This window comes from Terrapene carolina, unplaced genomic scaffold (assembly GCF_002925995.2).
Source record: "Terrapene carolina triunguis isolate 2854851 unplaced genomic scaffold, T_m_triunguis-2.0 Scaffold35098, whole genome shotgun sequence".
In the NCBI taxonomy this organism is placed as follows: Eukaryota; Metazoa; Chordata; order Testudines; family Emydidae; genus Terrapene; species Terrapene triunguis.
Genome location: NW_020699449.1, coordinates 9,730,806 through 9,744,764, shown reverse-complemented (window position 1 = coordinate 9,744,764; position 13,959 = coordinate 9,730,806). Strand labels below are relative to the sequence as shown.

Below are 13,959 nucleotides of genomic sequence, written 5' to 3'. Positions count from 1 at the left end.
TCTGTTTTTTAAAATGTTAGCCAAAGGGACAAATATTCAGAAACTATTTCTGCTATGACAGCATTTAGCACAGTGATAACATTTACACATGCAACTACCTCATTGGACCCATAAATCATGAAGTTGGACATGTAAATACTACCACTTGCTCCCACATTTAATTTTGGGTGCAGAATTGGGCCCACAAAAATGGAGGCAGTTGACGACCTCTTAAATATCAGGTCCATAAAGTGTACCCAGACAGTGCCTGTAAAATCTACTAGGATAATCCTGTGTAGATCATTGTCAAGTCTTTTTAGTTTATTCCTGACAATTATACTGAGCATATTGATAATATAGCACATGGTTCACTTTGGTTCATTTGGGTTGGGAGACAAGGTTGAATATCTCCTCCAATGAGAGAATCTTTTAAAAATGCCTGCCCTTGGGTGCAGTCTGATCCATTTGAAAGTAAAAGACTTTGGTCATCAGCAGTTTTAATGAGCCTCACACATAAGTTATTTAGTGAGTTCCATTATGGTCATGGAAATCTTTCCAATCAGCTTTTCAGTTTGGTGGTCCCATAATTTTAACAAGAAGCTCCCAGGATCCCCTAAAAGGCCCCTCCAGCACATTGTTGTAAGCAAAACTCCAAATATCTTCAATGTGAGTTTTACCTGTGAATGGAGTATGGGATTGGCCTGAAAATCTCCTCCCCATGATGGTCTACCTGGTGCTGCAGTAGGATTTCAGTTCTGTGACAGCAGTTTAAATACTGACTTTAAATAGTTTTTCTTTCTGTGTGTTAATACTCAGGTGTGAGATATTTTTCTAGAATATCTTTATTCCTGATACTGCATCTCCTTTCATAGTAATGCTCTTCTAATATCATCTTTTAGTAGTAAGCACACAATTATCCTTTAGGAAACATAGATTCATCAGACAGCAAAAAATTAATACTATATTTCATGTATTGTTCCAGGAAAAGTTGTGTAGACAGAAAAAAAAATTAAAATGTTAATTTCTTTTACTTGTCTTACGTCAGGTACTAATCATAACAAGAATGGACTCTGATCATGAAAAAGCTGCCATCACTAAAACCCTTAGTGCAGTAGAAGGTAAATGCTGCTCTTTTGTGCAAATCTTTAGAAGATGAGAAAGGTAACATCAAGACTGTGCTCCACTCCGCTTGCTTATATCTTTGTGTGCATCTCTCACAGATCCCACTCAAGTTCTCCCTCAAGGTCACTCACTAGATTGCTGTGAGGGGACCCAGCTGTTAGGTCCCTGAGTCTTTTAAGCCTCCCAGAGCCTGAATGGAGTCCAGCCACTGCCCCAATCTTTGGGGTCCCTAGGCTTATTTCAAGGCACAGACCCTTTGTCTACCGTCTTCTCCTGAGAAGTGGAACCTGCTACCCAGCTGCCTAGTCCCCGAGCTCAGTGCTGAGTTCAGCTGAAACACACCCTCTTCCAGAATCCCACCCCAAGGTGTAGCCTTCTGGTTTACCATTTAACTCTCTCAGGAGGCCTGAGGTAACACACACAGACACTTTGCCCAGAGTCTCACACAATACCTTTTACTAGCTCACCCATCCCTTGGGCGACCAGGTGGGCTCACAAATCAGGTAAGCGTTCCTGCCTCATTCAGGCCCTTACATGTTGAGCTGCTTCTCTCTCCTCTTGAGCTGGGAAAAAATGGCTAAAAACCCCAGACAGATCAGTACCTCCCTTTTTACAACTTGTAGCCCCTTTATCAGATGACCTATATCTTGCCAACTTCAACAGGTGATCATAGACTTGTTCCAGGTAAATTCATTGCTCAGGCAACCTCTCCCCTGCTAAACCAGTTCACCTGGTTGGAAGCCAGTCTCTTGTTAGAGCTATTCTCTTTTGATATTATTCCTATTCCATGTAACAGAAACAACTCTCCTTTGTTAATCTTTTGCCCCAAACCTTTAGAATTTTAGCCCAACATGGAAGCAAACAGACAATGGAGAAAGCAAAAGGCTGCACCTTCAAACTGGAGTTTGCTACTTGGTAAAGATATCTACAGAAACGCAGTTTTCATAGTAACACTTCATACTGTCAGCCAGAATTCATGTTTGTACACATAGATTTCCAAATTATCATAGCATCTCATCTTATACTGCCCCTCTTTCCGCACTTCTGTATAAAGTCCCCTTTTTGCTCCCATTGTCTCCTGCCACTCCTGTCTCCAGGTTTTCATTCCTGATACTTTTTATGATCAGAACAGCCTGTCAAGCACACCCCTCTCTTCCTTCAAATCCCTGTTTTTCACTTGATGTCTTTCTTGGTTGATCGCCTCACCAACAGCATATCTGCGCCACCTTGTGTTGAATTATTCTTTTGTGTTTTGTATTAAGATTAAATTGCATACTCTTTAGGACCAGGGACCCTGTGTCTAAAGTGTTTTATAAATGGTGGGTGTATTTGCAACACTATAAATAATGATAAATATTTGCTCTTTTATATCTATTTATTAAATGGCTTAGAAACATAGATCAATCTGATTGTCTCATCAACCTTCTGAGGACATTTATATTATACAAAATACATATTGTTCTCCATCCTCTGCAACCTGTTAGCTACATCTCTTTCTGTCATATTTTCTGTCATATATAAAATTAAAAAATGCCAGGGGAAAAAAACCCCACTGTTTTCCCAGTAGTTGTTCCTCGCTCATTTTAAGTTAATTAGAAACATTACTTAGCTAAGCAACATGACTGCTCTTGACTTACCAACAGGACTCCAGAATTTACCCCATCCTGGGCCTAAATATACAAGTCTTTCAGTATGGGCAGGGTCACAGCTTGTCAGCCTAGTGAAATGCGAGATTACTGATGACTGCCTCAGGTACAGCACTGTCATCCAGGGCTGTACCCCTGAGGTTATAATTTCCTGATTCAGCCCATGTTTGCTGTTTATCACTATATGTCAATTTACACCTGCAGAAGATCTGGTCCAGTCTCTTTAATTGATGTTTAATTCTTTTTAAACAGGTTTAAAAGCCATGGTTTTGAATCCTGAGAAAAGAGGAGTTTTGTTAGAGCACCATGTCATAAGCAGGTGAGTATAATTCATAATTTTTGTGGCCCAAATCTTACAATCTTTACTCAAAATTAACTTCAGAGACACTCCTGTTACTTTCAAAGTGAGTTTTGCCAAGGGCTTGGGTAAATATTTCATGATTTGGGCCTATGTGCTTCATTCTGCAAGGTGATGAACATTCTGGACCGATCCAAATCATCAATTAAGTATAGTAGTTAAGTAGTAACTCTGAGTAGTCCTACTCCAATCACTGATGTGAAGAATCCCCAGGGAAAAAAGGAGATATAGATGGGCATTGTCATAGTACTGATGATGCAACATTAAAAGCTAATTTACAAGACCCCCCAGTCCTTTCCAGCTGGGGTTGTAGAGACTCTCCTAACTTGTTAGCTCATGCCTGAAATGAAAGGTGATAGCAGGAAATATGAAGACCTAATGCAGATTACTGGAGGTGGTGAAGTATTTAATAAAAATAATTAAAAATTTCTGATACAGAAAGGATAAAATCAGTTTTTTAATTATCCTAAAACAACTGACACTTTCTATTCAAGTGAATACAAGTTTACAAGTTTTTATTTTGTACTGGGAGTAATCACGCTAAAAGATAATTTTCTGGATATTTCTCTTTCAGTTTGAGTAGATGTTCCTGTGTTATTGTACATAATCAGCACATTGGAGCTGACTTTCCATGGACTCTTTTCTCATTAGTGGTGGAGTATGATTATACAGAGAACTCCTGCTGGAATGAGCTGTGCAAAAATTTGAATATTACTTACATAACTTTTAAAACCACTCTTCCAGAAACACTTGTAGTGGGTAAGTAAATGCCTCCTAGAATTCAAATGAAAGGTTGGTCTTGCACCTGAAAAAGGGATTTGTATTCTCTAAAACAGGGGCGGGCAAACTTTTTGGCCTGAGGGCTGCATCGGGTTTCGTAAATTAAATGGAGGGCCGGTTAGGGGAGAGGGTCGTGGCCCTGCTCTCTCCTCCTATCTGCCCCCCCCCCGGGACTCCTGCCCCATCCAACCCCCCGTTCCCTGACGGGCCCTCTAGGACCCCTGCCCCATCCACACACCCCCACTCCCTGTCCCCTGACTGCCCCCGGGCCCCCGCCACCCCATCCAACCCCTCCTCTCATTCCTGATGGCCCCCCTGCCCCATCCAACCACCCCTTCTCCCTGTCCCCTGACTGCCCCTTGCCGCCCCATCCAGTCCCTCCCCTCCTTCCTGACTACCCTCGGGGACCCCTGCCCCCATTCAACCTCCTGTTTCCCCCCCGACTGCCCCGACCCCTATCCACACCCCCCCCCCCGACCACCACCCTGAACTCCCCTGGCCTCTATCCAACTCCCCCTGCTCCTGCCCCCTTACCGTGCTGTCTGGAGCACCGGTGGCTGGCGGCGCTACAGCCGTGCTGCCCAGCTGGAGCCAGGCCACGCCGCCACCACCACCACGCAGCACAGAGCACCGGGTCAAGATGGGCTCTGCAGCTGCGCTGCCCCAGGAGCTCACAGCCCCACCGCCCAGAGCATTGCGCCGGCGGCGGAGCAAGCGAGCTGAGGCTGCGGAGGGGCAGGAACAGCGGGGGAGAGGCCGGGGGCTAGCCTCCCGGGCCAGGAGCTCAGGGGCCAGGCAGGACGGTCCTGCGGGTTGGATGTGGCCTGCGGGCTGTAGTTTGCCCACCCCTGCTCTAAAATGTTTACAGGTATGTGCCCATGAAAGAGAGAGAGAATAATAATAATGGCTAAAGCTAAGCATCCTGAGCTAGATCATCTCTTGAATTATGTACATAATAGGAGTAAGATAGGAAGAAGTTTTGGACTTGAGCCCAATCCTGGAAAAGATGAGCAGTGAATCGCACTGAACTCCTGAGAGAACCTCTTTGACTACCTGGTAGTTCAGCATTGATAGAGGCTCTATCCAGTGTTCTTCATGCAGAGGGAGGCTTGCTTCAATGCTGGACAAAACTAGGAAGGGCCTTCTAGCATCTGAAATTTCTTGCACAAGAAGAAAATTCAACAGAAATATTTTTAATGGGGGTGTATATAGTCTACATTTTCAAAAAGATATGTCTATTTGAATACCTAAAACCATCACCTCGTATATTCCCTGTTTTGTGAAGCTGTTATATTATTTATCTTTAAATCTGAAAATGTTTCAGGTGAAAATTTTGGCTGCTTCCCTCTGGAGGTGCAGATTCCGTATGTGTTTCTGACATCTGAAGGACTTCTTAACGCACCGGAAATCCTTCAACTTCTAGAATCCAAGTAAGTGAAATTGACTTGATTACTGATGCATCTATCTGTCAATTTAATTAGGGGCCTCATTTGCTATGGGGCAATGTGGGCAGTTGCCCTTCCACCAGACTGGTGTTTGCCTCCTGATTTTTCATAGGTCTATATGCTCCCCTTTGGCCCTCCCCACTGACTTTTCAGAATATAATATAATCACATATAATGTTCTATATGCTGACACAACTTTTCTTCCCCTAGAATTTTTCTGAAATGAGGCCCCTTAATTTAATCAATTCTATTTATTTTAGGTTTTTCCAATGCACTTATCACCTTGTTGGTTGATGAGGCTATCTCTCCACTTAGCAATTACAGCGTTAGCATTATAGTGAAGACTACAAGACAAATCTGGCAATCACATTCATGGCTCATTGAAGTCAGTGGTGTTATATGGGTGTGAATCAGAGCAGAATTTGGCCTACTGATATTAATATTAGAGATGTTAATAGTGAAATTGTGGTTTTATTCCAAATTCTTATTTCAATCCTACAACTTTCTCCGAAAATCACCTTTGAGCTTAAATATGTCATGCTTGGGTGCTACCTAGGAGTAATTTTGTTTTAAAAACTTTTCATAAAAGTATTTTGCTTGTCTTTTTTTTTTTTTTTTTAATTACCAGGACTCCCTAAATATTAGACAAAAATGTCCCATTTTTCTGATGCTACCAATTTTTCTAATGCTATTTTAAAAGTTAGCAAAGTCAAAAACTGTTTTGGATGTTCAAACTTTGTATTCTCTCCCTGTGGCATGCAAAGAGTTTAGTCTCCTGAGGGCTGTTATAATTTGATCTAACTCTGGTTGTTGTCTTGGTGGGTGATTACTGGGGGAGGGAGGGTGTTAGTGGCCTGTGATAAACAGGAGGTCAGACTGTGTCATCTGGTGGTCCCTTCTACTTTAAACTCAAAAAAGAACTAGATAAATTCATGGAGGATAGGTCCATCAATGGCTATTAGCCAGGATGGGCAGGGATGGCATCCCTAGCCTCTGTTTGCCAGAAGCTGGGAATGAGTGACAGGGAATGGATCACTTGATGATTACCTGGTCATTCCCTCCGGCACTGACCACTGTCGGAATACAGGATACTGGGCTAGATGGACCTTTGGTCTGACCCAGTATGGCCGTTCTTATATTCTTATGTTCTTAAACCCTGTGACTCACCTTGGTATTTACACAATCCTGAATGAGTACGAGCACCTTCAATTTGTTGAAATACCTTTATAACAATAAGAAAATTCTGAAGATTTGAAAATAGTGCACGGCACAGGTGTGTTGTTATTCTCCTTAACAGAAACAATATCCATTTTATTTTCCCCAACAATCTAAAAGTTCACAGAGTAAACAGCACTTTTCATTATGGAAAAAAATTGTGAAGTGTGTTTCTGTGAAGAGTTTAATTACAATTTGCCCTTTTAAGCCTAGTGCTAGTGGTGGCCATCTTGCTGAAAAGCATTGCCAGGTTTGATACTAACTGTGAGGCACAATGAAGAAGAATGGCAAAACAGTTTCCAGCTTGTTCTTAATAACAATTTAACAGTCCAAAAACAACATTTTTAATTTCAGTATTTAAAAATTTAATAATTTACTTAATGAGTTCTTCTTAGCCCTGAGCTCTGGTTAGTGCTCAGCCTGACTGTGGCAGAGTAGCCAGAGACCCAGTCAGTGCTTTTTACCTAAATTTCCCTGGAATTGTGGGACCATCAAAGGGATCAGCAAAGAATTCTGGAATTTCACAGCAGTCTCACCAGTCACACACAGAATATCTGGACACACAAGTTTTTTCCACTGGATATCAGAAAAGGTGCACGTTTCTTGTGTGACTCAATGCTGGCAGAGTCAGTTTTAGCTCCCTTGTGTTTGCTGAGGATGATGCCCCATAGAGTGGCTCCCCCTCTAATCAACTGTGACTCCCTCAGAGCCCTGAGCATGTGGTGTTCATTCAAAGGGTCTTTCACTAACACAAGGAGTGGGGATGCTATTTTGGTTCACTTCCCTCACTCTGGCAATTTGAGGGCCTTAGAGGGGAATTTCACTCCTTTCAGTTTCTCTGTGCTGCACAGTGATAGAGAAGAGGGATATGGCCCTAAATGAATGGCTAATAATCAGGGTAGCATGTTGCTAAAATCTTTTTTAGTTGTCAGAAGCAATGTAATACAGCTATAGCTTCTCAACAAGAAGTTAAAAGGGTTGACTTTGCTACACTGCAAATTTCAACATCAGAATGTTTTGCTGACTTATAAATATCAATCTCTGCATTACATAATGTTGCTTCATGGAACTGCAACCTTCCGTGCAGACTGTGGCAGTACATCAAGGTAATATTAAATGAATGTGGAATTAAACCTAACAGAATAAATATTGAAATATTGAAGACTCACTATATTGATTTTTGACCTTTGAATATATGTCTTAATTGAAGTATAGTTGGGGGTTCACAAGAGATCAAGAAATTAAAAATCCATATAATTGGAGTTGAAGAATTAAATAAAAGGACTTCACAACAACATTCCTCTCCTTTTAGGAAGATTTCATCATTTCACTTAAATGAAATTTACTGACAGTTTGTGAATTCTATAGGTACAATATTACTTTTGTTGAGAGAAGTTGCAGTGAATCATTACAGCTTTTTGGAGGTACAGATCGATATGTCGTGATAACAATAGATGAACGCACTGCCATAATTATTGAGGTACAAAATTAGACCAACATGGTCAAATTCCGCACTCAGTTACATCTCTTAATTTTTCCTTGTAAACCAGTCTCTCCAGCCGTCTAGCCATTTTTGTTGTTCCTCTTAACCCCCTCCTTAGGATGACCGTTTCAGATCCTAATAGCTTCTCAACCCAGAAGTTATTCCAGAGTTGAATGAATCCAAAATTCTGTTTGTCATTGAGGCATTTACTGATTGATCTTGTATTGTATCTTCTTTCTACACTTATGCTTGATAACAGAATAGCTGCAAAGCTGACCTGCATTATCCCTGTCGTCAGTTCTGTTCTAAAATCCCTGAAGTGATTTTGATAATATTGAATATTTATTATTAAAGACCCCACACTTGAAAAGGGGGTTGTATAACTGAAAATATTTTGTGAACAATTCAAGTTATAGATGACTGTATCCTCTCATTGATATCTATGTTAATTCCTTTCATGTCAACAAGATATACATACTAAGATAGAGAAGAATTTGCCCTACGCTAAGGTTTGAACAACTGAACATGATCGTATAAACTTTGTTATTAAAATTCCTTACGTTTATTCATCTATTCAGTGTATGACTGAAACTCTACAGCTAGAAAAACTGATATTGCAAGATAAATTGAGTATAAAATCACATATTAATATTGAAAACAGAATACATCTACGCCCTCCTACAGCGTAGTATTTAGCCACATTGTACTTTATAAATCCAATACATCCATAGTGTAATACATATAGGTTGATTAAGGTAAAGATTAATAATAATAATTTGCACTTTTATAATTCTCAATAAGCCTAAGAACAAACCTGTGCAGTACATAAATATCCCCATTTTATAAAAGGGGAAACTGAGGCATGGTGAGGTCAAATGACTTGCCAAAGTTCACACAGAATAAAAGTCAGAATTGAATCTAGGTCTCCTGGCTTCCAGTCCAGTGAGCTTTATCCACCTAATAAGGCTCTTTCTCAACTGTAAAGTTTACATTACAGTGATGCACATTTTAAATCTTACAGCAGCCTTGTAAATATATTCACTTTTTTTACCTTTTTTGTGCTAATTTTGCGGTAGACTTTGGAAGAACTGAATTATGAGACATCCTCTGATAATATCATATTAAGACTGATGGCACTATCACTCCAATACAGTTGCTGTTGGATCATTTTGTATTCCAGAGAGAGACTGAATTCAGAGTAAGTTAAACATTCATTCTACTAGCATGGTGTTATAAAGCAGAGTTGTCACTATGCGAAATCATTTACTAGAACAAAGTAACGTAACAAAATGTTTAAATTGAATTGCAAGTCATGCACTTCTTTTACAACAATATAAATAGCTACATATTCAACTTCCAGTGTGTTTCCAATTTGCATTGGACTTTTCACTCAATTTCTGTGTTGCCACACTTTTATCTTGGGACTCAGTAAACTGATTTACATGGCAATTAATTTCTTGGTACCCTAAAGGGTCAAAACAGGGTATTTTGAGTTTTTAAATTATTTTTGGTCATGTTCAAGAGATGAACCATTCAGTTTTAAAAATAAATTTACTTTTCTAAGCAGTTAAGACTTAGATCAGACATCCTTTGATATTAAAAAAGTAAAAATCAACATATCTAGAGACAATACTGGCTTGACAACAATAACCATTGGAACCGTGCATTGTAATGGGCTAAAATAAACTAATGTCCTACAAGTGCATGTCCGTTAATCATGGCATCAGTATTATATCCTGCCTGGCAACTATGCATGTATTCTCCAAATCTGTCAATCATTGCCAACGACCCTTCTGCTTTTGCTCCAGAAGCTCTGCCTCATTCATAAGTAGTACCTGAATCTCTGATTCTGCTGTCTCATGTAACCACCATTTTCTTCCCATAAGCCTTCTCCTGTAAACTAATGGTAAGCAGTAAATTCTCCCTGCACTGGCTATTTTCTCTTTGCGCTCTTTCCCCCTTATTAACTGGGTTCCCTTCCAGTGCTGTTGCCTCATAGCACTGACTGTGCACTGAAGACTGACATCATTTTTCTCCCTCACAATGCAGCCTCTCCTGTTGAGTGATTCAGCTGCATTCCGGTTGCTCCTTGCAGAGCTATTTGTTAATTAATGTTCACAGAGCTTTAGTTAATATTCAGAATTCTGGTAGGTAAACTACATAGTTACAGAAGACTTTGTCTGTTGTTTTGAAAATATTATATGCAGCTATCAAATATCTCTAATGTATAGTGCAGGGGGGGATGCAACCTCCCGATTCATTAACTCTAGTGTAATTGCAGTATGAAACAAAACAAAAAATAAATACAAAGATAGCATGATCTATCATTTATATATTATTTCAACAATACTCTACTGGTAAGAACAAAATTAGGAAGCATAATATTGGATAATAATCCAATAAATACCCACAGCAACACCACCACTCTAATCTCAGCCCGTTGTAGAGGTGAGAACCCCAGAGGTAGGGGCGATGGCCTGGCGAGCAAGCCTGCCCCTCACTCACCCCACAGCAACAGCCCCATTCCTGTGGGTCTGGGCCTGGGCCTGGCGCCCCACTCCAGGTGTTATGACCAGGCACACAGGGTCACAGTGCCACTCAGCTTCGGCACCGTTAGTTTCATGATTTCTGTAGGTGTAATTGAACCCAAGCTAAAGCTGCCCCTTGTATAGAGTATTTATAGTGAGTATAATGTAACTCTGTTTCAGGTACAGCCTCACGGGAAAGACTCTGCATCATCTATCCTTAATTTATGCTGCTTTGGTTCCATTTTCACAGAAATCAGAAGACTTTGAAGTGAAGGTAATTTCTTTAGTAAAATTTCTTTTACCTTCAGTATCATAAAACCACCTCCGTGGCATTACCAAAACATTTGATAAAGCATGTACACAAAATCAAACGTATGAAATAGTTTAAATTTAAATACCTGATTAAAATGAGATGTAGGAGCCTGATCATTGCCATTGGATGAGGCTCGGATTGACTTCAATGGACATTGAATAGGGCTCAGACTAAGAATCAGAAATAGCTGTGTTTTACCACTAGAGGTCATAATACTGAGAAAATATCATAATTTTATCAATCCATTATTGTGTATGTGAACCCAGCTGTATTATCCTTTTTTGTAGTGTGGTGTGGCTTCTGCATTTTGACTCACAAGTCAAAGTTAATGTCACTATTTGTAAAAAGATACTAAAGAAGGTGATTTGCAAGATTCTTAAGAGACAAATCTATTGTTTTAAAAGAGGAAAAAAAGCTTTCTCTACTGGTGTCATTTCACCAGCAAACGTTATAATTGGGGCAGAGGGGTGTACTAAGTGTACTAAGAAGAAATTTTATCCATTGTGTACTAAGAAAGTTTATAAAAATGTTTTTTCTATAAAAATTTTACCGATATTTGGAGTAGTAGAAATTAAAAAAAGAGGGGAAAGTTTTTGTGATTCATCAAGTTGGTATGTGTGACTAGTTGATACAAATGCATAAAATAAATTGCAAAGATAAGGTGATTTACTGTCACATATACATTAAAATCTCCTGCAAAGTTATCCTAGTCAAATTAGCTGTAGGGAAATGACATATCTGAAAGTCAGTCTTTGTACAGTTCAATATGTGTGTTCAGTAATTCACTAGAAAATTACTTAGGCATTCAAAATGCTAAATATCCTGAATTCCTGGAACTTATTACACCTTTACTATAACAGATCAAATTTAGGCTTACAAGAATTACCTTTTTTGAAAGGGAGTATTGTTATAGCTACATACTTGATCATATCTAAAAGGTGTTGTAGTGGAATTAATTTTACCTACATAGAGTTTGAGTAATCCAGAGGCAGTGTGTGGTGCTGAAGATGGAGGCTACAGCCCTCCATATCACTTGCATGGAACAATTTTAATTACGATAGGCCTTTGGTTTCAGGACCATCTTTAAGTTTTCTAGTTTCTTGCCTGCTGCAGACCATTGTGAATACAACCTTTTACTCTTAAGTATAACCTTTGAGCTAACGTATTTTAAATTATTTTAGGTAGCTCTTGTGCCAGGGGTTGAAGAGACAGCATTGTTAATTCGTCAGATTGCTGACAACATTTTGATGTCTTCTAAAACAAATCCTCGTGAATGGTTGGACAGATCCTGGCTTTCTATCTTGCCATCTGAGGTTTGTTTGTCTTTGTGCTAAGTGTAGCAGTTCTCTTGCTGTTTGTAAGATATTTAAAATGCTAGGTTGTTTTCATTATTCCAGTTTTCTATTGTTTTGTTGTCAAATATAAACACAATGGGCCTGAATCACAATGGGCCTGAATACAGGCACAAGTAGCTGCAATTTTCATTCCCCAGTGCTTTCAGGGGCAGCTGTGCTGGAAGAGGGATTCATCCTCAGTGTTAAGAGGCAGTAGAATATCCCAGGGAGCAAATCAATCTGAATATCTCGGCTGGAAAAGACTCATCCTGTTTTAGGGTGACCAGATGTCCTGATTTTATAAGGACAGTCCCAATTTTTGGGTCTTTTTCTTATATAGGCTCCTATTACCGCTCACCCCCATCCCAATTTTTCACATTTGCTGTCTGGTCACCCTATCCTGTGTATTGTGACACTATAATCCTGTGCACCAAATTCTAAAAGCTAAATAAACTGGGACAGATTACAGAACAATGGCCGAATCCTGCAGGGTTCTGAACACTGATTCCAAGCCAACATAGCAGTTAAGCGCATGCAAGTATGTAGTTTATCCCATTAAAGTCAATGGGATTAGTCTCGTGCTTGCAGTATTGAGCCCAAGATAGTAAACCTTTGTTTATTTACTCATTGGATAATTGATGTATAGATATTTACATGCTGGATGAGCCTGTCTGCATGGGGAAGTGAGATGACAAGATGGGAAGGGAGCTGAGCCCCTGCAGCCGAGGGAGGCTCCCCTATCAGGTGGCTCCTTGCCAGGTAGTGCAGTGTGTAGTGGGGGCATGATGGGCAGGGGAGCTGGGTGATAGTCCCCATCTGCTTTCCCTGCCGGGCAGAGCCGCCTCCTGACTCCAGCCCTTCAGCGCGGCCCATCTACTTCTGCTGAGTTGGGGAGCAAGATGGGCAGGCAGCTGGATCCTGGCAGCCCAGACCTCCCAACTGCTGCCTCCCGTGAGTACCGTGTATCCCTCGCTTCCCCCTAAATTCCCAGAAATTTTTAAGACAAATAAAACCTGAAAACAAAGGGCCTTATGTAGAGTACAACACACAGCTTGGGCAGTTTCCCTTGAACTTGGGGGGGGGGGGGGAAACTATTCTAACCTGAGAGTAAACATGTGACTTTTTAGGTCCAAAGTAAGTTTTTTAGAAAAGTTTGGGTTGTGTGTTGAAAATCCAGATTAAATGGATCATTTTTGTCAACCTTAGTTATAGAGCAGTTACTTTCATCTTCCTATACACCCTTCTTACCATACAGTTGTGCATAATTTGTCCCCCCCAGAAAGATATTCTATTTATAGATGTTTAGGTGGTGTATACAAGGCCTACCTGCTAGGAATTGTGGTTCTGTGACAGATTCTGTGCCCAGAGATTATATAAAGATGGTATTCTCTTTACCTTCTAATAACAGAGCAAGCTGAATGTCCCAAATGGATCATTTCGGAAGCTGACAGTGACTTTTTTTCCCCCAGGCAGAGAAGTGCTTGCTTACTTTTCCATGTATAAACCCTCTAGTAGCTCAGCTCCTGTTAAAGAAGGGGTCTTCACTGAAGTGGCTGTTGTTGGCAACTTTTGACCAACTTCAGGAACTCCTGCCTGAGGTTCCAGAAAAAGTTTTAAAGGTTGGGCATAGTGAATTTATATATTTTACTAGCAGTCCAGCTGTCTGTGTAATAAATAAGGCTTTACAGAATGCTTTCTGAGGTTATATGTTTATATTTCCTAATATAATTTTAAAAACTAATCAGATAACTAAGTT

At 40.2% G+C, this 13,959-nt stretch overlaps 1 protein-coding gene across 1 annotated transcript in view; it reads left to right on the top strand.

Annotated features, from left to right (window-relative positions):
- The window catches only part of LOC112117244 (protein shortage in chiasmata 1 ortholog), a 65,879-nt gene that overhangs the window by 32,785 nt on the left and 19,135 nt on the right, over positions 1-13,959 (top strand). Inside the window, exons 11-19 of the mRNA XM_026646475.2 lie at positions 1,025-1,097; positions 3,000-3,066; positions 3,680-3,864; positions 5,171-5,315; positions 7,914-8,025; positions 9,105-9,226; positions 10,737-10,830; positions 12,051-12,182; positions 13,673-13,822. Coding sequence (XP_026502260.1) covers positions 1,025-1,097; positions 3,000-3,066; positions 3,680-3,864; positions 5,171-5,315; positions 7,914-8,025; positions 9,105-9,226; positions 10,737-10,830; positions 12,051-12,182; positions 13,673-13,822 — 1,080 coding nt within the window. The remainder of the gene's footprint in view (positions 1-1,024; positions 1,098-2,999; positions 3,067-3,679; positions 3,865-5,170; positions 5,316-7,913; positions 8,026-9,104; positions 9,227-10,736; positions 10,831-12,050; positions 12,183-13,672; positions 13,823-13,959) is intronic.